The sequence below is a fragment of the Phocoena sinus genome, chromosome 10 (genome assembly GCF_008692025.1).
Source record: "Phocoena sinus isolate mPhoSin1 chromosome 10, mPhoSin1.pri, whole genome shotgun sequence".
In the NCBI taxonomy this organism is placed as follows: domain Eukaryota; kingdom Metazoa; phylum Chordata; class Mammalia; order Artiodactyla; family Phocoenidae; genus Phocoena; species Phocoena sinus.
In genome coordinates, this window is record NC_045772.1 from 57,820,949 (window position 1) to 57,844,973 (window position 24,025).

The following is a 24,025-nucleotide window of genomic DNA, read 5'->3' on the forward strand; positions in this document are numbered from 1 at the left end:
GCTTTGCACATCTGTGAGGCATGTGAATTTTAACATACCACTATCCACAGTCCTAAGTTCTCCATTGCTACAGCCAATTTTATTTCACAATGTTATTTCAAATGTTGTATTTTTTGTTCAATCCCAATAAGATTTCCCTTTTTCTTCTAGGTCTCATCTCATCAAGATGTATCTGAGAAAATTTTGAGAGCTGGTAAAAGATGCCACCAAAAAATCCCAATACTGCCCTGACAAAACCAACGGGGGGATGTCCCCAGACTGCCAGCCATGGGGTCCGAGGGCTACGCTGACTTAACACAATCAGAGGAAGGAAGAAGTGTGTGTGTGCAAGGTTCCAGCTGCCAGTGCCAAAGAGCTCTGCCATTCACCCACTGAAACATTCATAACCAGACTGGGGGCTCCAGGGGTGGCTAAATGTTAAGGGAGACCTTTAAATTTCCCCAAATGAAACACACAACCCCTCCAAATCTGTGAAGCCTTAACAGTGGCTGCAGGCTGACCTAGTAGTAGGAGGTTAAAATGACCACCCTACACATACACAAACACACATACGCACGCGCGCGCGCACACACACACACACACACACACACACACACACACATGCAGCAATCTTCTGTTAAACAGCTCCCCACAGCCACCAGAGCATGCCATCGCCATTGCTACTAGGCAAACCCGTCCCCTCCCTCATCCCACAGGCACAATCTCCCGCTTGAGACTCCACATTACCTATTTGTAAGTTATTTTCCTCCATCTGAGTTCACCCTTGATGTTCCATTAACTTCTTCAAATCCTTTTTGGAAAGAGAAAGTGAATGAGCAACTTCATTTTATTCGTATAAAAGTAAATGCCATTGGAGAGTAACCTGGGACAGGAGGAAAAAGGTAGAGCACGTGCGTTTCTCAAGGCAGCCAAAGCCCTACAGGACAGGGCTCCAGGGTTTGACTGCTCTGTTCCTTCTACTGCTAAAGACAAGGTCCATTCCCGCTCACAATTTCCTCTGCTTTCATCTGTCCAGAGCCTGCCATTGTTTTAGTTGTTCAAGCCTGAGACTCCATTCTGCATAGTGATGTCAGAGGCCTTTGCCTTCTAATTAGCCTTGCTTCTATTGCTGAGGCCAATTTACACCTAACAACTTCCCTCTAAACTCTTTTCAGGGCAGCGTACCCTCGGTTATAGGAGACACACAGTTATACTCTGGTTTGATATCAGTAGTAAACTGCTAGTTCTTTCATATATTTTGCCTTGTAAAATGTCTCCTTTGGCTCACATGTCAGGCAATAATTAGAACCTGGGAGGTCTGTTGTTAAAAAACAAATAGGAAGGCATCCTCCTTCCACATAATTTTCTTACTCCTTGAGGTCCAGGTCTCATTGGATGAAAAGTCCAGGGCACATTGATTATATTTCCCAGAGTTGTTCCCTTCATTTTTACTTCTAGAAACTTAAAAAAAAAAAAGTCTCTATCAATATTTAATGATAGCAATTATCTTTAAACTGGCAAAAGTGCCTTCCATTACAAAACGTAAAAGGACAACACTTGTGTAGCCCTGATATAAAAATTCTTGTTCCATTACATCCACTAGGGGGAAAGGATGTAATAAATAATTAACTACCTAAAATTGTTGCCATGAATAATAACGTGGTCAGCCAGGACTTCCATCAATATACAAAATCAATCCTGTGAGGATGCCACCACCCGCCACCATACACACAGCCCTCTACTGCCCACTCCTGAGGTGACCCCAAGTACCTGTTTCCACCCTGACTACACTGCCTCTTCCTGAACTCGCAGCAATGAGACCTGAAAGCCTGAGAGAGGCAAGATGTTTCCTAAAGGGAAATGTTAGGTGCAAGCAGAGACCTCAGCCTAACATGTCACTACTGATGCAGAGAAGCAGCCTGGACCCCAGTGCTGTCCTCACAGACTCTGTGAACTCCGGCCACTGGCCTGAACTCTCCCAGACTCTTCCAAGGACTGACTGTGTGACTTCCACCAACACAGTTTAAAAAAAGAAACAGGGCTTCCCTGGTGGAGCAGTGGTTGAGAGCCCGCCTGCCGATGCAGGGGACGTGGGTTCGTGCCCCGGTCCGGGAGGATCCCACATGCCGCGGAGCGGCTAAGCCCGTGAGCCATGGCCGCTGAGCCTGCGCGTCCGGAGCCTGTGCTCCGCAACGGGAGAGGCCACAACAGTGAGAGGCCCGCGTACCGCAAAAAAAAGAAACTGAGTTTTCATACGAAAAGTGATTGAGCATTTACATCTTCCCAAATACTTCTAGAACTCTAATCCAACAAAGCTGTTCATAAAAAATTACTGATAAAAACAAATTAGAAGCCACCTCCTTAGCAGTACAGCTGACTAGCTCTGCCATCTGGACCACAGTGCACCGAGGCTACTCACCGCTGGGACTCTCACTATTTTGACCTACCTGGCACTTTCTGCCACTGCTACTGCAGCTCCTCTCTGAATAATGCAGCTCTCCCTGGAAAAGGAGTAAAGAAGACCAAGGGGCTATCACATCTGATCCTTTGTCACCTCTTCCTGAACATGGAAGAAAAGTTCCTCATGAGGGAACCCTGAGAATTTTTCCCAGCTTCATCCTAAACCTGGAATCCAGACCTTCCATGCTTTACACTGGGTTTATCGTGTATTTTCTACTCAAAAATATCCCCGTCGTTACTGCAACCACCTTCTCCACCAACACAACATTCTGTTGCTTATCCCTGTAACTAAAAGAATATGGATCATCTAGGAGAATCAGCTGCTAAATCCAGTGGGCAACTATTCACCTAGCTAGACGAGTGAATCTCACTTCGATAAGCACATCCAGGATTTCACTGATTGGGAAAAGGTAACAGGCCTCGGTTCAGATGCCCCACTATCTGTTTGATGTCCATAAGAAAAATATTACTCACGGTCTTGAAGGATTCTTGTCCAAAATGGCACCATGATAAAGAATACAAGGAAGCAAAGAATCACATGGGCTACCAGAACTTGATGTAGAATATAACATGTTGAGAGGAACAGAATCACGTAGCCAGTGGTGCAGAGCAGAAACTGTACAGAGCACCTCTGCCTGGCAGGAAAGGAGACAAATGCCAAGAGCAACTCAGATTTGAAGCTGCAAACCAAGAAGTTTCCGTAAACGCATCTCATTTTATGTGATAGAGCCGGAAGCACTTTGTAGTCCGAATGGAAACTAGTCTAAATGACAGTGAAACCTTTCTCTGTATAATGTTGGTCCTAAAACTAAACCTTACCTTCACTGAAAATAAAAGTTTGGTATTTGGCAATACTTACTCAACCATCTCTCCCAACTCTACATTTTTTTCATTTTTCTGTGACTATTAGTAATTAATAAAATGTGGTATGTTACTAAAGATTATCAAGTTATGACTTAACTATATAACTCAATCTGCCATCTTGAAAAGAATTAACAGCTTAATTGAGATTTACAAAATTCAAGGAAGGCAGGGAGGGCGGAAACAAGATAGAGAGGGAAGAGACTGGAAACAATCCACTCGTCTAAAAGTAGGGGAGGGGGGGCTTCCCTGGTGGTGCAGTGGTTGAGAATCTGCCTGCCAATGCAGGGGACACAGGTTCGAGCCCTGGTCTGGGAAGATCCCACATGCCGCGGAGCAACTAGGCCCGTGAGCCACAACTACTGAACCTGCGCGTCTGGAGCTTGTGCTCCGCAACAAGAGAGGCCGCGACAGTGAGAGGCCCGCGCACTGCGATGAAGAGTGGCCCCCGCTCGCCGCAACTAGAGAAAGCCCACGCACAGAAACGAAGACCCAACACAGCCAAAAATAAATTAATAAATTATAAAAAATAAATAAATAAAAGTAGGGGAGGGACTTCCCTGGTGGCACAATGATTAAGAATCCACCTGCCAATGCAGGAGACACAGGTTCGATCCCTGGTCCGGGAAGATCACACATGCTGCGGAGCAACTAAGCCCATGCACCACAACTACTGAGCCTGCGCTCTAGAGCCTGCAAGCCACAGCTACTGAACCTGCAAGCCACAGCTACTGAACCCATGAGCCACAGCTACTGAGCCATGTGCCACAACTACTGAAGCCCACGCGCCTAGAGCCCTTGCTCTGCAACGAGAAGCCACCACAATGAAAAGCCCGCACATCACAACAGAGTAGCCCCCGCTCACCACAACTAGAGAAAGCCCGCGCGCAGCAACAAAGACCCAAGGCAGCCAAATAAATAAATAAATAAATGTATTAATTAAATTAAAAAAATAGGGGAATGGTAATCTATACAATGGAATATTTATGGGGCCATTAATATTATTTTCACAAAAAAGCAGTTTATGTCATGGGGAAATGTTCATGATATGTTAAGTAAAAAGAAAAAGCAGGAAATAACACATTATAAGACAAATTTTCTAAAAAAATAAAACAACTTAGCCCAGGTAAAAATACCCCAAAATATTAACCTTTTTTTCCCTTTGATGATATGATGCAGGGATTTCTATCTCCTTTATATTTTCCTATACTTCCTACAATATATACATGTAACTTTTATGTTCAGAAAAATAATGGTGTTTTTAAAAGAATATCTCAATCATAAGAGGGTTGATCAAGGACTTAAGCATATAAAAAATGAGCTAAAAGATCAGAGAGGCAGACGTTGGCAGTGACCTTCCAAGTTCTATCTGGGGTATGACCCTGGAGATGACCCCAGCCGATACTAGGGGCAAGTGCAGCGGGCTGTCACTGACTGATGCTATTCAGGATTCAGATCAGAACCAGCTCTTCATTTGGGGGATTCATTCTCTACATTGTTGCTAGAAAGTTTATTTTAGGTTCAGTTATATCTGAGTTGATTAAGTGGGTAAAATTTCTAACCTGTGATTATTCCCTAAACCTGCCATGTTTTATGATTTTCTGCAATGATTAAAATAAGCTTTACAAGCATAGAAGTGTAGTCTTGTAGCAAGACAATCTGACAGCAAGACAGTCTCTATCTCTTTATATTGCATGGAAGAAAAATCCAGAGAAGAAATCTGTCCCTTATTGTAGAGAACAGAGGGTTTAATCGATTTTAATATTTCTCAAAATTTTTCATCTTAGTTTACTGTTCAGCTATCCAAAGCCCTTTGTTTGCTTTATTAGATCATAAATCCAATTTAATAGCATGCAGAAACTAAGCAATTTTAGGTCCAAGCAGACTGTTTACTAGCTTTCCTTTAATTAAAGATGATTTTCCTCTTAAAGGAGACTCATGCTTCTGATTTTATATTTTCTTTCTCAAAAAGGGAGCTTACATTGTTTCTATATACAACATACCTGCTGGCAACAGCAGTACCAGGTATACCAGGTAGTAGCCTTCAAGCTGTGGTGTTTGAGGTGCTTCCCTACGTTTTCATAGGGAAGGGGATTTGGGTTAATATAGGTCAGTGAGTCTGAGGAGGGCTAAGAATGTTTCTAGTGGATTTTTCAGAACTATTTGGCCTTCGTATCTCTGCACAGAACTTATCCCCCACACGCTACCCTTCTCTAGAGCACCAATGTTTCTCCAAAGTCTGACACTTGCAGCCCTCAAGATTTAGATTCCTACTCAACATTTATCTGTGTTTTCCCAATGCCTAATAGAACTCATTCCCTAAGCAGAAGTGTATTGAGCACCTCCACCTTAACAGACACTGTGATAGGTCTGAAGGCACTGAACAAGGTAGTAGACCCAGTGCCATTCTCATAAGAGTTCATTCAATAGGGAGAAATAGATGAGAAAATACATAAACCCAATTTCGGCGAGTGTGAGATAAATGAAGAAAATAAAACAGGGTAATGGAATAGAAAGTGATGAGCACAAGTGTTTAGGTTGGATGAACAGGGAAGGCTCCACTGAGGGGGAGGAATTTAAACTTAAATCTCGTGCAGAGAAGGAGCTGTCATTAACAGAGCAAGGGAGGTGCACACCAAGAAGAGAACTCAAGTTCAAAATGCCTGAGGCAGAGCAAGTTTGGTTCATGAAAGGAACAAGCAGAGAGCCAGCCTGGCTAGAATCTAGGGAGAGGAAAGCCAGATGACATTAGAGACGTAGACTGAGGCCAAGTCATGCAAGATCTTGTAAGAAGGAAGCTCAGATTTTTAAACATGGATGGGAAGATACCAAAGGTTGTGGTATCACGGTCTGAAGAAGCTACCATCTCATCTATAAAACTTACAAAGGATGATCCTGGTCTGTATCATTTTACTTCAAGCCACCCCCAGCACTGGGATTTCCTAACAGACACAGCTCCGGGGTATCTGCCCAGGATAATAAATCAGAGGCAGGCGAGTTAGTCCTTCTGTATTCATTTTTCATCCAAAATACTTTTGCTTTCCCTTTACCTTTGAAAGAGATCACAAATTTTAATTGTGGTTAGGGCGAGTGTAACCAAGGTCCACAATCCCAGCTGCCTAACCAATACCTCCACAAGTGCCCCAATCTCAATCACAACCCACTCCCACCTGTCCTCTCTGAAACCCAGCTCTCTCCTAGTGTCCTCCACCCAAGGACCAACACCCTCACTTCTCAAGTTTCACAAGCCAGGTACTTAGGAATTACCCAACACCTTGCACACTGTCAGCTCCTTATTTAACCCTCATCAAGTCCTCCTAAAACCCTCAATTCCATCTGCTTCTCTCCAGCTCAACCACTGAGATCTCTGATTCAAAGCACCATCGTACAGCAAGTATCTCTGAACTGGCCTTCTCACAGTCACTTTTGTTCTCCTGTGGTACACTGCAGCCTGAACAGTCTTAAAGGTGCTTAAAGCTCTGCAGTGGCTTCTTGATATGCTTAGGACAACCACTAATCCAGCCCACGGGGTTCTGAGTGGCCAGGCCATGTTACTCACTCCAGACTCATCTGTGTATCTGTGCTCCAGCCATCCCAGCCCCAATCAATTCCTCAAATCAACATGCTTCCTTTCATCTTAAGGTCTCTGCCCTTATTTTTACACCCCATATCTTTCCTTCACCTGATTAAAGCCTACTCATTTTTCAGATCTCACCACAAAACACCATTTCCTTAGGAAAGTTTTCTTGGGTTTCCCTATTTTATTTTCTCATAGCTTGTATATTCATTTAGCTCTTATGAAAACAGTGGAAACACTGCACAAAACTAATTCAATTGTTTTTATTTCACTTCTTGATACATGCATATTCTAGCAACCAACCCTCTACCTTAGGCTAACTGATGACTAAGGAAGGACTGAAAGGAATAGGAACTCTAGGTTGCCTGGTCTTTCCTTTTACGTACGTCATCATTCTCAGCGTTAAGTAGCTGGCTAACGCAGGGAAGTAACACAGGTGAAAAAGGATAAGACAGCGTTCTCTGGTATTTTACATTTCTTAGAATGCTATTGCTAGCTTTCATCACTCAAAGCAAGTTCTGGTTCAAGTGGCAAGTGTGGCTTCTTGGGTAGGGTTGCCAGAGTTTGCAAATAAGAAGTGCATGACAATTAAATATGAATCTCAGATGAATAACAAATCATTTTTTAGTGTAAGTACGTCCCAAATATTGCATGGGACACACCATCTCTTAGGGCTGTGGGTGACCCCCTGCTTCCTCAGTCACGGGTATAACTTTCTTTTTTTTAACTGTGATAAAATACATGTAACATAAAATTTACCATACTAACCATTTTTACAGTTCTGTGGTATTAACTACATTCACATCGCTGTGCAACCATCACCACCAAACATCCATAGAACTATTTTTATCTTGCAAAACTGAAACTCTATACCCACTAAACACAAACTCTTCATTTTCCCTCCCCCAAATCTCTGGCAACCACCATTCTACTTTCTGTCTCCTTACAACATCTGTAAGGATGTTGGGAAAAACATCTATTCAGGTCTTCAGCCCTTTTTTTTTTTTGCGGTACGCGGGCCTCTCCCGCCGCGGAGCACGGGCTCCGGACGCGCAGGCCCAGCAGCTGTGGCTCACGCGCCCAGCCGCTCCGCGGCATGTGGGGTCCCCCTGGACCGGGGCACGAACCCGTGTCCCCTACATCGGCAGGCGGACTCTCAACCACTGCGCCACCAGGGAAGCCCCAGCCCATTTTTTAATCACGTTTTTTGTTCTTTGTTTTTTTTGATGTTGAGTTATATGAGTTTTTTGTATATTTTGGATATTAACCCTTATCAGATATATCGTTTGCAAATATTTTCTCCTATTTAGTAGGCTACCTTTTCATTTTGTTGATAGTTTCCTTCACTGTGCAAAAGCTATTCACTGTGATATAGTCCCATTTGTTTACTTGCTTTTGTTTCCCTTACCTGAGGAGATGGATCCAAAAAATATTGCTAAGACCAATGTCAAAGAACGTACTGCCTCTGTTTTCCTCTTGGAGTTTTATGGTCTCAGGTCTTACATTTAAGTCTTTAATCCATTTTGAGTTTATTTTTGTATCTTGTGTGAGAAAGTGGTCCAGTATGATTCTTTCGCACATAGCTGTCAAGTTTAGGGGGTTTCCCTATTTTATAGCTTTGCTGCATTGTACCTTTCCTTTAAATCATTCATCAAAGTTTGTGAATGTATTTTAAATTGAATGCTTATATTATTGGATCAAGCTTTCCTACCAGTCTATGAGCTCCATGAGGGTAAGGGTGGTGTCTTCTTAGTTAACCATCACCGTCATCATCTAATATTGAGCTGGGCACCTGATACATGTCCAACAAATATTTGTTGACTGAATGAATGTGTTGTAACACCCATGATTATTCTATTGCATTCACATTCTATGCATAGCACAAACTAGATGCTATGGTAATGTAAAGTAACTAAATGTGACCCTATCATCAAGAAGATCTGGAGATGAAAACACACATGTAGTAACGGACAAGGTGTGAGAAGCACATGAATAACAGAAGTACCCAGAGAAGGGAGAGATTAATTCGGAGGCAAAGTTAGGAAATGTGGTCTAAATCCTCACTCATGCTTTCTTCAATCTCCTAACAGATTTTATATCCTACTCAACACTTTAGCTTTCCAAAATGAAGATCTAATTCTTTAATCTATTGATTTGTATATTGGACCAAAGTATACAATGGTGAAATGGAAAAAAATTATCACTTTCCTTTTCAAACCTAAGATAATATATTCTTTCTTCTCTACCCAAAGCTGCTTGGAATGCCATCAGATCTCAACACCAGCCCTCACTCTGCTCCAAACTTGCTGTGTGTGTTAGTCAGCTCAGGCTGCCATAACAAAATACTCAGACCTAGTGGTTTAGACAACAGAAATTTATTTTCCCACAGTCCTGGAGTCTGGAAGTCCAAGATCAGGTTGCCAGCATGGTCAGGCTCTGGTGGGAGCTCTCTTCCTGGCCTGTAGATAGCCACTGTCGAGGAAATTCACTGTTTTTTCCTTTACTCTCATGTTCTCAACATTTCAGATACCAGATACATGGGGTTTTTCCCTGACCAATTTTCCAACTCCAGCTGAGTGTCCTACAGTTCAGTACAATTCAATTCTGACACTAATTGGAGTTAGCACTGACCCCACAGGATAAAGACTCAGGCCTACAAGACTGCCTTCCACCTCAGATGTCAATCACAAGTAGTAGGTCCCCAGGTTACCCATGACCTCTGTCTGACTTGGCTATAAATCGGAAGTTCCCATGACCCGTCTCAGGTTTGAGAATTTGCTAGAGTAACTCACAGAACTCCAAAAACTGTTTTACTTACTACTGCCAATTTACTACAAATGATATTTTAAAGGATACAAATGAACAGTCAGATGAAGAGATACATGGGTGAGATCTGCAAGGGTCTTTCCCTGTGAAGTCGGGCTGTGCCACCCTCCTAGCACGTGGATGTTTTCACCAGCCTGGAAGCTCTATGAACCCAGTACTTTGGGGATTTTTATGGAGGCGTCATCACATAGGCATGATCGCTTATTAATTCAATTTCCAGTCCCTGTTCCTTCTCCGGAGAATGAGGGATGGGTCTGAAAGTTCCAAGCTTCTAATCATGGCTTGCTCTTTCTGGTGACAAGTCCCCATCCAGGAGCCCACCAAGAGTAGCCTCATTAGAACAAAAGATGCTCCTATCACCCGGAAAAATTCCAAGGCATATTAGGAGCTCTGTGACAGGAACCAGGGGCAGGCACAACTATATTTTCTATTATTCCACAGCTACTTTTTCGCCGTGTCCTCACATGGTGGAGAGAGAAAGAGAGAGAAAGAGATCAAGCTCCATGGTGTCTCTTCTTACAAGGACACTAAACTTTTTGTGTCAGGGACCCACCCTATGACCTCATTTAACCTTAATTACTTCCCTGTAGTCCCTATCTCCAAATATAGTCACATTGGCGGTTAGGGCTTCTGCACGTGAACTGGAGGGTGGGGGACACAATTCAGTCCATATGATCTTGATCAAACGCCAGACTACTCTGGTCTTCATCTTCAACTAGAGCCCACAGGCTTCTTGTTTTTGTGTATAAAGTTTTATCAGAATGCAGCCATGCACAATCATTTGCATACTGTCTATGGCTGAGTTTGCACTTCAACAGTATGGTTGAATAGCTGCAGCAGTGATCTGACAGCCTGCAAAGTCTAAAACATTTACTATCTGGTCCTACACAGAAAAAGTTTGCTGACCCCTTACCTCGGTGCTTCCTCAGGACTCTTCTAGCTCTAACATTCTAGGATCCTATTCATGCCTTCAGCCTAGAACATCTTTTAGCTCAAGTCTTCAGGTTCTGCAAAAAGCATTGGTGACCTAATGATTGTTTTAATAAGTATTAAATTATCAACAGAGGTGTTTTCATTAATCTCACATTGTAGCTAACCTCTGCACTGTCATTAACTGAGCCTAAGTAGACATGGAACAAAGGCTTTCCATGTAGTAAATGCATTTTATATCTCCATAACAAAACACACTCTCATTAAATCATTGTTTTAGGGGCTCTGTTGAGCAAGAAAAAAACAGAGAGAGTTAGAAGTGTTCTGGCCCCACTGGTTTCCCCTGTCTGCACTTGTATAGCCCCTCTAATCTGCACCACGCTATTTGGCACAGAGATATGTGCCATTGTGAACTGCTTGCTAGTTATGTCATTTGCATTAGCCTTTACCCCAAGCTAGAGAGTTAGTAGCTTGGGGTCAGGGATCGTGCTTTCTGAATCAAAAAAGCACAGAATTAAAGAGCTGGCAGAGATACTAATAATCATAATCCAACCTTCTTGCTTTACACATGAATAAACTGAGGCCCAGACCAAACAAATAACTTGTCTTACTTCTCTTTAACTGTCATGGTATTTATCAAGTGCTTGAATCAGAATTTCTGTTTGGCAAGGACTTGAAGAATGATTAGAGAAGGAAATGAGAAAAGGAAATAAAGAGGAAAAGGAAATTTCCTGGATCTTGGCTTGAAAGGCTTTTGGTGGAGTGTTCTAGAAAGCAACCTAAACTCTGCATTTTCATGTATCTCGACCACAGCATTTCCTAACATGTAGTCTGTGGAACACCAACCCCAAGAGATGCTCCAAGAAAATATGGTCCAACAGTTAAACAAGTTTGGAAAAGACCTCTTTTTAAATAAGCCAAAACTAATCTCTACAGTGCACTAAGAGAGAGAATCTATGATCACCTAACAAATTTCTAATAAGCTTCTTTCATGTGGGGCAGGACAATTAACTGAATTCTACTGGAAACTTGCTGAGCTCACTTAATCTATTTTGCTCTGGCAGTGAACTAGAGTGGTGCCCATATGTTTTAACATCCTATAGCACCTTTCTCTCCCACAAGACTCCTTTAACATCTCATAGTTTCTCTGGGCAAGAGAATGTCAATTTACCAACCAGGAAACCACCTCACACCACAGACCACAAAGACCATCTGAGACCAGGGATAACTTCACCATCTGTCTGAGCCAGAGTCACTAGTCCTGGCAACCCACGCCTGTTTTATGCACAAGAGGCAAATGGTCATATGCCAGGGAAAGTAGAAAGTATATAAATTATCAGCTTTGAGACTCAAGAGATGAATGATGACAAAGCTGCTGACATTTCACCTAAAACCATCATCTCGAGTGAAAAAGAATTGAATAACGAATAGCACATATATCTTTCTGCAGTTCAATGTTTTCCCTCCTTTCTCCCAAAGCATCTAAGATGAAAGTTTCTTCAGTTACACATTTCACTAGGGTTTTACTACTTAGCACTTTTCAAGAAAATAATTTGTGAAAACAATTAGAGTCATTTTTCTAGGTTCAAATCTCTACAAAACTAACTGCTTTCTTAATTAAGAAAGCAGCTGCTGGCAATTTTCAACTTACCAATGAGTTTCCAAATTCCAGTAGTTTTACTTGGTCAGTCCTCGTGTGGAATTAAGAGCTTATTGCCCATGAAAACAATGCTCTTATTTATTGATTCATTCAGCAAAGTTTTAGAAGGTTGCCTATAATATTGAATTTTTGAGGATTCAGAGGGTGCAGGACATTGTTACTATACACAAAGAGTTTTCATTTTAGTAGAGGAGATACAGATATGCAAAAAATAAAATAATATAATAAATATATATAAAATATATATTGAGGGGCTTCCCTGGTGGCACAGTGGTTGAGAGTCCGCCTGCCGATGCAGCGGACACGGGTTCATGCCCCGGTCCAGGAAGATCCCACATGCCGCGGAGAGGCTAGGCGCGTGAGCCATGGCCGCTGAGCCTGCACATCCAGAGCCTGTGCTCCGCAATGGGAGAGGCCACAACAGTGAGAGGCCCGCATACTGAAAAAATATATATATAATATATATATATATATGTATATAGATAGATAGATGTTAAGTACTAAGAATGTCATTTAGATGGCATTTCTCTTAGAAAGAGAAAGTCAAATACCATATGATATTACTTATTTGTGGAATCTAAGATATGACACAGACAGGGCAGACAGCAGAAGCAAGAAGAACTGCAGTCCTGCAGCTTGTGGAACAAAAACCACATTCACAGAAAGACAGACAAGATGAAAAGGCAGATGGATATGTACCAGATGAAGGAACAAGATAAAACCCCAGAAAAACAACTGAATGAAGTGGAGATTGGCAACCTTCCAGAAAAAGAATTCAGAATAATGATACTAAAGATGATCCAGGACCTCAGAAAAAGAATGGAGGCAAATATTGACAAGGTGCAAGAAATGTTTAACAAAGACCTAGAAGAATTAAAGAACAAAAAACAGAGATGAACAATACAGTAACTGAAATGAAAACTACACTAAAAGGAATCAATAGCAGAATAACTGAGGCAGAAGAACGGATAAGTGACCTAGAAGACAGAATGGTGGAATTCACTGCTGCGGAACAGACTAAAGAAGAAAGAATGAAAAGAAATGAAGACAGCCTAAGAGACTTCTGGGACAACATTAAACGCAACAACATTCGCATTACAGGGGTCCCAGAAGGAGAAGAAAGAGAGAAAGGACCTGAGAAAATATTTGAAGAGATCAGAGTCAAAAACTTCCCTAACATGGGAAAGGGAATAGCCACTCAAGTCCAGGAAGCACAGGGAGTCCCATACAGGATAAACCCAAGAAGAAACATGCCAAGACACACAGTAATCAAATTGGCAAAAATTAAAGACAAAGAAAAATTATTGAAAGCAGCAAGGGAAAATGACAACTAACATACAAGGGAACTCCCATAAGGTTAACAACTGATTTCTCAGCAGAAACTCTACAAGCCAGAAGGGAGTGGCATGATATACTTAAAGTGATGAAAGAGAAAAACTTACAACCAAGATTACTCTACCCAGCAAGGATCTCATTCAGATTCAACAGAGAAATCAAAAGCTTTACAGACAAGCAAAAGCTAAGAGAATTCAGCATCAGCAAACCAGCTCTACAACAAATGCTAAAGGAACTTCTCTAAGTGGAAAACAAAAGAGAAGAAACGAACCTACAAAAATGAACCCAAAACAATAAGAAAATGGCAATAGGAACATACATATTGATAATTACCTTAGATGTGAATGGATTAAATGCTCCAACCAAAAGACACAGGCTTGCTGAATGGATACAAAAACAAGACCCATATATATGCTGTCTACAAGAGACCCAATTCAGACCTACGGACACATACAGACTGAAAGTGAGGAGATGGAAAAAGATATTCCATTCAAATGGAAATCAAAATAAAGCTGGTGTAGCAATACTCATATCAGATAAAATAGACTTTAAAATAAAGAATGTTACAAGAGACAAGGAAGGACACTACATACAATTGTGATACAATATCACTCATGAACATAGATGCAAAAATCCTCAACAAAATACTAGCAAACAGAATCCAACAACACATTAAAAGGATCATACACCATGATCAAGTGGGATTTATCCCAGGGATGCAAAGATTCTTCAATGTACGCAAATTAATCAATGTGACAGACCATATTAACAAATTGGAGAATAAAAACCATATGATCATCTCAATAGATGCACAAAAAGTTTTTGACAAAATTCAATGCTCATTTATGATAAAACTCTCCAGAAAGTGGGCATGGAGGGAAACTACCTCAACATAATAAAGGCCATATATGACAAACCGACAGCAAACATCATTCTCAATGGTGAAAAACTGAAAGCATTTCCTCTAAGATCAGGAACAAGACAAGGATGTCCACTCCTCATGCCCATTATTCAACATAGTTCTGGAAGTCCTAGCCATGGCAATTGGAGAAGAAAAAGAAATACAAGAAATACAAATTGGAAAAGAAGTAAAACTGTCACTGTTTGCAGATGACATGACACTATACATAGAGAATCCTAAAGATGCCACCAGAAAACTACTAGAGCTAATCAATGAATCTGGTAAAGCTGCAGGATACAAAATTAATGCACAGAAATCTCTTGCATTCCTATACACTAATGGTGAAAAATCTGAAAGAGAAATTAAGGAAACACTCCCATTTACCATTTCAACAAAAGGAATAAAATTCCTAGGAATAAACCTACCTAGGGAGACAAAAGACCTGTATGCAGAAAACTATAAGACACTGATGAAAGAAATTAAAGATGATACCAACAGATGGAGAGATATACCATGTTCTTGCACTGGAAGAATCAATATTGTGAAAATGACTATACTACCCAAAGTAATCTACAGATTCAATGCAATTCCTATCAAATTACCAATGGCATTTTTAATGGAACTAGAAAAAAAAATCTTAAAATTTGTATGGAGACACAAAAGACCCCAAATAGCCAAAGCAGTCTTGAGGGGAAAAAACAGAGCTGGAGGAATCAGACTTCCTGACTTCAGACTACACTACAAAGCTACAGTAATCAAGACAATATGGTACTGGCACAAAAACAGAAATATAGATCAATGGAAGATGGTAGAAAGCCCGGAGATAAACCCATGCACCTATGGTCAACTAATCTATAACAAAGGAGGCACGGATATACAATGGAGAAAAGACAGTCTCTTCAGTAAGTGGTGCTGGGAAAACTGGACAGCTACATGTAAAAGAATGAAATTAGAACACTCCCTAACACCATATACAAAAATAAACTCAAAATGCATTAGAGACCTAAATGTAAGACTGGACACTTTAAAACTCTTAGAGGAAAACATAGGAAGAACACTCTTTGACATAAATCACAACAAGATCTTTTTTGATCCACCTCCTAGAGTAATGGAAATAAAAACAAAAATAAACAAATGGATGTAGTGAAACTTCAAAGCTTTTGCACAGCAAAGGAAACTATAAACAAGACGAAAAGACAACCCTCAGAATGGGAGAAAATATTTGTAGATGAATCAATGGACAAAGGATTAATCTCCAAAGTATATAAACAGCTCATGCAACTCAATATTAAAAAAACAAACAACCTAATCCAAAAATGGGCAGAAGACCTAAATAGACATTTCTCCAAAGAAGACATACAGATGACCAAGAAGCACATGAAGAGCTGCTCAACATCACTAATTATTAGAGAAATGCAAATCAAAACTACAATGAAGTATCACCTCACACCAGTTACAAAGGGCATCACCAGAAAATCTACAAACGGGGCTTCCCTGGTGGTTCAGTGGTTGAGAATCTGCCTGCCAATGCATGGGACATGGGTTCGAGCCCTGGTCTGGGAAGATCCCACATTCCACGAAGCAACTAGGCCCGTGTGCCACAACTACTGAGCCTGCGCATCTGGAGCCTGTGCTCCACAACGAGAGGCCACAATAGTAAGAGGCGCACGCACCGCGATGAAGAGTGGCCCCCGCTTGCCACAACTAGAGAAAGCCCTCGCACAGAAACGAAGCCCCAACACAGCCAAAAATAAATAAATAAATTTATTTTTTTTAAAAAAAAGAAAATCTACAAACAACAAATGCTGGAGAGGGTGTGGAGAAAAGGGAACCCTCTTGCATTGTTGGTGGGAATGTAAATTGATACAGCCACTATGGAGAACACTTTGGAGGGTCCTTAAAAGAACTAAAAACATGGGCTTCCCTGGTGGCACAGTGGTTGAGAGTCTGCCTGCCGATGTAGGAGACAAAGGTTCGTGCCCCGGTCCGGGAGGATCCCACATGGCGCAGAGCGGCTGGGCCTGTGAGGTCATGGCCACTGAGCCTGCACATCCAGAGCCTGTGCTCCGCAATGGGAGAGGCCACAGCAGTGAGAGGCCCGCGTACCGCAAAAGAAAAAAAAAAAAGAACTAAAAATAGAATTATCATATGATCCAGCAATCCCACTACTGGGCATATACCCAGAGAAAACCATAATTCAAAAAGACACATGCACCCCAATGTTCATTGCAGCACTATATACAATAGCCAGGTCATGGAAGCAACCTAAATGCCCATCAACAGATGAATGGATAAAGAAGATGTGGTACATATATACAATGGAATATTGCTCAGCCATAAAAAGGAACGAAATTTGGTCATTTGTTGAGACATGGATGGATCTAGAGACTGTCATACAGAGTGAAGTAAGTCAGAAAGAGAAACACAAATATCGTATACTAACGCATATATGTGGAACCTAGAAAAATGGTACAGATGAACCGGTTTGCAGGGCAGAAACTGAGACACAGATGTAGAGAACAAACATATGGACACCAAGGGGGGAAAGCGGCAGGGGGGTTTGGGGGTGTGTGATGAATTGGGTGATCAGGATTGACATGTATACACTGATGTGTATAAAATGGATGACTAATAAGAACCTGCTGTATAAAAAGTAAAAATAAATAAGAACTTTTAAAAAGTAAAATATGACACAAATGAACATATCTATGAAACAGAAACAGAATCACAGACATAGAGAACAGACTTGTGGTTGCCATGAGGGAGAGGGTTGTGGGAGGGGTGGAGTGGTAGGTTGGGGTTAGCAGATGTAAGCTATTACATATAGAATGGATAAAGAACAAGGTCCTACTGTATAGCACAGAGAATTATATTCAATATCTTCTGATAAACCATAATGAAAAAGAATATACATTTTCAAAAAGAATATATATATATATGTATAATTGAATCACTTTGCTGTACAGCAGTAATTAACACAACATTGTAAATCAACTATACTTCAATTTTTAAAATTAAATAAAATAAAGTAAAACATTTAAAAAAAGAAATTATCTAGTCTGAGGAACAGATATAAAAAGAATAAAGAAAAAATGAACAGAGCCTCGGAGACTGAGGGACACCATCAAACATACCAATACACACATAATATGAGCCACAGAAGGAGAAAACAGAGAGAAAAGGGCAGATACAATATTTGTAAAAATAACGGCCAAATTTGAAGAAAAAAACATTAATCACATCCAAGAAACTCAACAAACTTCAAGTGGGATAAACTCAAAGACATTCACACCTAGACACATCATAATCAAACTACTGAAAGCCAAAGTATTCTATTCAGGACAGCAGACAGTAAAGGGTCTGGATTAGATATGCACAGAGTTCTGGGATAAGTAGAAGACACAGTTTAAAAAGTTTGTTTGGGATTAGGCTACAAAAATAGTACTGGCTTGAAGTGATAAAGGCCTGAACTAAAATAGTAGCACTGAAAATGGAAAGGAAAGGGGACTTCCCTGGTAGCGTAGTGGTTAAGAATCCACTTGCCAATTCAGGATACACGGGTTCGAGCCCTGGTCTGGAAAGATCCCACATGCCACAGAGCAACTAAGCAAATGTGCCACAACTACCAAGCCTGCGCTCTAGAGCCCATGAGCCACAACTACGGAGCCTGCGTGTCACAACTACTGAAGCCCACGCGCCTAGAGCCCATGCTCCGCAACAAGAGAAGCCACTGCAATGAGAAGCCAATGCACCACAACATAGAGTAGCCCCCGCTCGCCGCAACTAGAGAAAGCCCATGCCTAGCAATAAAAACCCAACACAGCCAAAAAATAAAGAAAGAATTTTTTTTTTTTTTTAATGGAAAGGAAGGAATAAGACGGGGAAACACAAAAGCCAAATCAGTAGACCTAGACACTGATGTCATTGACAGTGTGTATGGGAAACATTCAGAAATGACCCAAGTTTTCAAGTCTCAGTCATTGCAAGATGGCAAAAGTAATGAAATCAGGAATAGTTGGTTAGAAAAGGAAGGAAAAATATGAAGGGTGTGGTTTAGGATATGTGGAGCTTGAAGCCCTGAACATACATAGAGACCAGCAGTAAGGGGTTGGAAATGTGGAACTGAGAGAGACTGCCATCCTGGTTTGCTCCTACTGCGCTGCCATCACATCCAGTTTCACATTTGTCCCAGACAACAATTTCCCAGTTTGGGCAATAAATTATATGACCACATTATCTCTGAGGGAGAAAGTAACAAGATTAGGAAAAAACTCACAGCACAGAACATTGGGCAATGCCCACTGATAGGTAAGAAGAGAAGGAATAAAAACAGTTATGGAAACAGGAAAACACAATCAGAGAAGCAGGAACGTATATTCAGAGACGTGACGGAGGGAGCATGACTGAGGAAAGATGGTCAGCTTTGATGTGATCTTCAGAGGCCCCAGGAGAGAGATTCCATCAAGTGGTGGATTATTAAAGGTTCAACTTTTTTTTTTTTGTCATTCAAGAAAGTAACAAGTTAGAGGATAGTTTGTTTTCTAATGCTAAGTATATTTGCTGACTGAGGGGAAGGAACTAGCAGAGATGAATTGAGAGAAGATAGAAGTAAAAGCCAAGCTAATGAAAAGAGCGAGGTCTCGTAGGAGGTGAGGACAGGAGGGAAGGAAATGGTAGAGACAGGAATTAAAACATCATATATATAAATGGAGCTTTTCTTAAGAATGGATGAAGGCAGAAAATGTTGGAAGCAATGAGAGGTTATGGTGAGAGAAGAAAGGAAGAGAAAACGAAGGCACTGTCACTCCCTGCAGTCAGGAGTGGCCCTTATTTTATCGAGTGTGGTTGGGCCTGACCACTTGGATTCAAATCCCAGGTCTGCCACCAATTCCATTATTTCGAGCAAGTTATCTGACCTCTCTGTGCTTCCATTTCCTCATCTATAATGAGGATAATCATCGTTGTTGTGAGGTTGAGTGTATATAAGCAAAAGTGCTTAGAATAGTAATGCTTACTGAGTGCTTACATAATAAGCACTCAATTGCTATTATTTGCATAGTATTGTCTGTAGCCACCCTGCCTCACATGATCATTGGAGCTCCCTAAATGTCCAATGAAAAAATGAAAGCAGAATCAAGATAATCTGCTGGAAGCTAGGATGTGTGAAGGTTGTTGAAGAATAACGATCAAGTAGATGAGAATTCTAGAATTCTACAGAGGCAAATTAAAATGACTAATAATCAAGGTCCTGGTTAAGGGGGAGACCCCTAAAGCCAAAGAAAGTTGACGGTGACTGGCAAGTGATAAGGATGAAGGGAAGTCTCGGTAGGTGTAAGGGGATGTGAGGGGAAGAACAGAGCAAGCTAAATGATTAACTTTTCAATATTCCCACATAATGAAATGCCTTAGTTAATCCCATAGTGTCTGGGAGATCACATCACGACAACATATAACAGAAAAGCATTCGCTGAGTATGAACACACACGGAACCCAGAGGAAGATGCAAAACGTCTTTGCTTTCCCATAATGTCATCCTTCAGTTAATTCCGTCTACCTCAGATAAGCATCTGAAGTTCCACTCTCTCTCTCTGGATTTCCTCCCTCTTCCCTCTCTCTCTGCCCCACTGCATCTCATTGGTCCTTTTCTACCCCCTTCCCATCCTTCCAAGTCCCAGCTCCACACAAGTGGGCCAACATTCCTGTGTAAAGAGGCTTCAGGACCTTCAAATCTTCCTCGGTTTACATTGACAATATCTTAGAGCAAACTTATTACTACATTAATAAAAATCTCTACCTCTTCATTCCAATCTACAAAAGACCCCCTTCATACCTAAGATGAGAAAAGAAATAGAAGGTGACAGTTGCAAAGAAAATCCTGTCCTGTCAGGTAACCATTTTAAATACAAAGTTTGTCCCAGCCTCTAGAACAGTGTCTAAACATGACAGTCCCCTAATAAATGTTGGATGGATGAATAAACGAATAAACACAAACTCCAAAGTAAAACATGACTGACTTGAACATTAATGACTGTTGGCATCCACAGCAGTCTCTCCTGAGCCTTTTGTTTGCTAACTCACTTCGTTAAACTGATTGCATTGAGTCCCAATTTTTCACACCTCCCTGTGTCCACACCCTTTGGTAGTTGCCTTCTCACCTTGACTCTGGACTTGGCCATGTGATGTGCTTTGGAGAATGAGAAAGCAGCAAATATGACTGAGCAGAAGCTAAAGAAACGCTTATACATGAACTGCCACTAACATGAGAACAAGCCTGAGCTAACCTGCTGGAGAAATGTGACAAACACAGGAAGGACAGATGAACTGTCCCTGTCAAGGTCATCCTAGGCCCACCAGCCACCAGCCTACCTACCCACCAACTGATCACATAATCAAGATCAGCAGCACCAAATTCATGAAATATAATAAATGGCTTTTGTTTGAAACCACAAAGTTTGGAGTTATTAAGCAGCAATAGCTAACTGATACACTTCCAAACCCCAAATCCCCCTCCGGCTACATTAGACTGGCAGCCCCACTGCACCACTTTGGGCGGTGGGAGCACCATCGCACCATAATCTATGTCGTGCAACACAGAGCCTTTAAGCCTGCATGCAGCAGTTCCGCTGGGAGAGCACCAGAATAAGTTAAAACCCTCTCTCTCCTGCTTGCCCTTCACCTTTAATTACACAGGGAGAAAGGGAAAAGAAAGTTAAAGGCAGTTTGAGCTACGAAAACTAACTGCATATTGCAAAAGGAACCATTTCGTTTGACTGAACATTTCCAAACAAGTTTCAGCCCCTGAGCATTTTAAACACAGAGAGAAAACAATATAAATAATGTATGCGTGTATGTATACGTGTATATACACATACATACATATATAACTACATGGCTGTTAGTGAATCATTTGCAAGGGACATTTTGAATGTTAAAATGGTGTGGATTTCTACACTCCTTTTTTCTGGCTTTCCAGGCACCAGTCCCATCAATCTCTAAACCCTGATACCAGGCAGTTCATTGTTTTTCAAATTTATGACATTTTTCAGTCCAGTGTTTTTAAACTGTCACCCTCAGTGGGTAGCTGGCACAACTCATTGCTACTCTCAGCTCCCACCAAGCTCATCACCCTAGGAGTGATGTGCTAGCAAATTTTTCGGTTGACTGAGCTCCAGGATGGTAAATACTCTCTGTGTGCTTCCTCTGATGACATCATTAGTTTTGTCCTCCAACCTTTACCCAAAACAGAAATAACTAAGATTGTGATTGTCCATCCCGAACACATAATGAAAATGAGGGAAACTGAAAATAGAACCAGTCATTCTATTCAACCTTTTGGTGGGATGGAAGACTAACTCTCTCCCAGACATCCCAATAGTTTTATGTCATCGTTGCAAAAATGTCTCTAATATTGCAGGATCTATCTGGTCTATTGAGAGACTATTCTGTACGTGGTTCTCAGTTTAAACCAGCTTATTTTGATCTGCTGTATTTTCTCATTTATTTTCTGAATTGCATAACTTATGGACTTAATTCTCATCTCAGGAAATGGCCTGATTTCTCCGAGGGTTCTCAAACTAGTTATATGGAGTTCAGTGAATGTGAAAGGCAGTTCTTCCTCTCTGTCCTCGCCTGGACATTAGGAGTGATCTTAGGCTGGAGTATGTACCTGAATGGAGGAATCAGAAAACCAGGTCCAGCTGACTCTGCCCCTTACCAGGGTGAGGCCCTGTGCAAGTCACAATCATGTCTGATCCTCAGGGTCCTTATCTACAAAACGAGGATTTGGATGATTTCCAAGGCTCCTTTTAGCACTGAAAGCTTATTATATTATCCACAGATTTTTGTGATATTTCCTTTTACTTTAGTAGAGAGCATACACTTATTTCAACATTTACAGCATTTCCAATCGGTATATCTCTTTATCTAATTGTGTGCCTGGATAAAATTTTCATGAGTATATTTTTAGTTCCCCCTTCCATCTTGGGGTTGGAAGGGTTTGAAAAGTACTTGGGCAATTCAATCATTCAACAAACATTTATTGAGCACTTATTATGTGCCAGACCCTAGGCTAGGGGCTTGGGAAAATAAAATGAAAGTGATTATAATACTGATGTTCCTAATTATTTCTTTACAAAAACATTGAATGAGAGACTTGGTCTCAGCCTCAACCCAAAGTATATATCTAGTCTAAGAAAATGTTTAAAAGAGATCACTATGTTATACCAGACCCAAGAAGACGCTAAAAACTTTTGCTAAAATGGTATTGGCAATATACACCCTCTGGTCCATTTTAAAGAGACAGTGTGAAAGTGATCTGAGTTCTGAGAACTACTTAAACTAATTAAATTGTCTAGCCAGTGTCTGGTACAGTAGAGAAGTACTACTGTAATTTTTATCTTCCTACACCTCCTTCCTTTCTTTCCATCTCTTTTTCCCTAAAATTCATCTGACTTCTCTCTCACTCTTCCTACCCTAGCTGTACTCAAAGGGTACACCATTGGAGCAGCAAAATCACCAGGCATCTTCTTCATTCCCACTTTCAACACTAGTGAAAGACAACTGCCTTCTTTGCTTCTAACCTAACCACATTCCCAACCTTTTGTTCAGTACACGCTTACACCAACATGACCTGGAAAACAAGTAGGTGAAAGGAAATCTGGTAGAATCCATGGTTTGGTGTGTATTAAGAAACCTGCAGAAGTCTGATATTACCCAGGAAGCCAAATAATTCACATTGGCAGGAAAATTCTACATCTGCTGTTCTCCACTCCCTGACAAGGCTCAGTAAGATTGAATCTGTTGTGTGACCACATACTTACGTAACAGATTTTTTCTCTGCTTTTGCGTTGTTCTAACTAATTGATTTAGAATGCAACTCTAATCTCCAGTGCCCCTCCCCCCAGGAACTAATTCTATTAGAATTCAAGTATAATGAAGACTCATTAGTAGTGGTGTATAAGTCATTAGAAAAGATAATTTACCACACAGAGAAAATAAATAATTAAATGGCTTTAAAACACAGTATTTGGCCATACTTATTTAATGAAATATATTCTAAAGACAAAAAGAAAAAAATCCCTTAACTTCTATTTAGTAATCTGATTGCTGGTAGTAATATTGGTGTAGCCATTTTTAACTATTCATATATATAGTATGAAAATGCTATAGAAAAGTATATTGCTGTTATTAAGAATCAAGGTTTTCAGAAAAGATCCAAATGTGTAATTTTTTAAGTAAAAACTCTACAAAGTTAAATTTGAATTGGAAATTTCAGAATGAACTCATGGGCTTTTTCAATGCACATTACTAGGCTTGAAAGCCACAACAGCCCAGTAATGAGCACCCCTACTGACCATATTTGGGACTCAAATATTACAAACCACTAAAAAGAACCAGGACTCCTTGGAGAAAAGTGGATTCCAGGCCTAGGGCAGGAAATAATACAAGATGAGTTTGGAACATTTTGTTGCTCTAGAAAGCAAGGAAACCATCAAAG

At 40.9% G+C, this 24,025-nt stretch overlaps 1 protein-coding gene across 1 annotated transcript in view; it reads left to right on the forward strand.

The window, feature by feature from the left end:
* The window catches only part of LOC116761163 (thymidylate synthase-like), a 53,528-nt gene that overhangs the window by 13,295 nt on the left and 16,208 nt on the right, over positions 1 to 24,025 (forward strand). Inside the window, 1 exon segment of the mRNA XM_032646934.1 lies at positions 22,072 to 22,247. Within this exon segment, the coding sequence (XP_032502825.1) occupies positions 22,072 to 22,247 (176 nt within the window).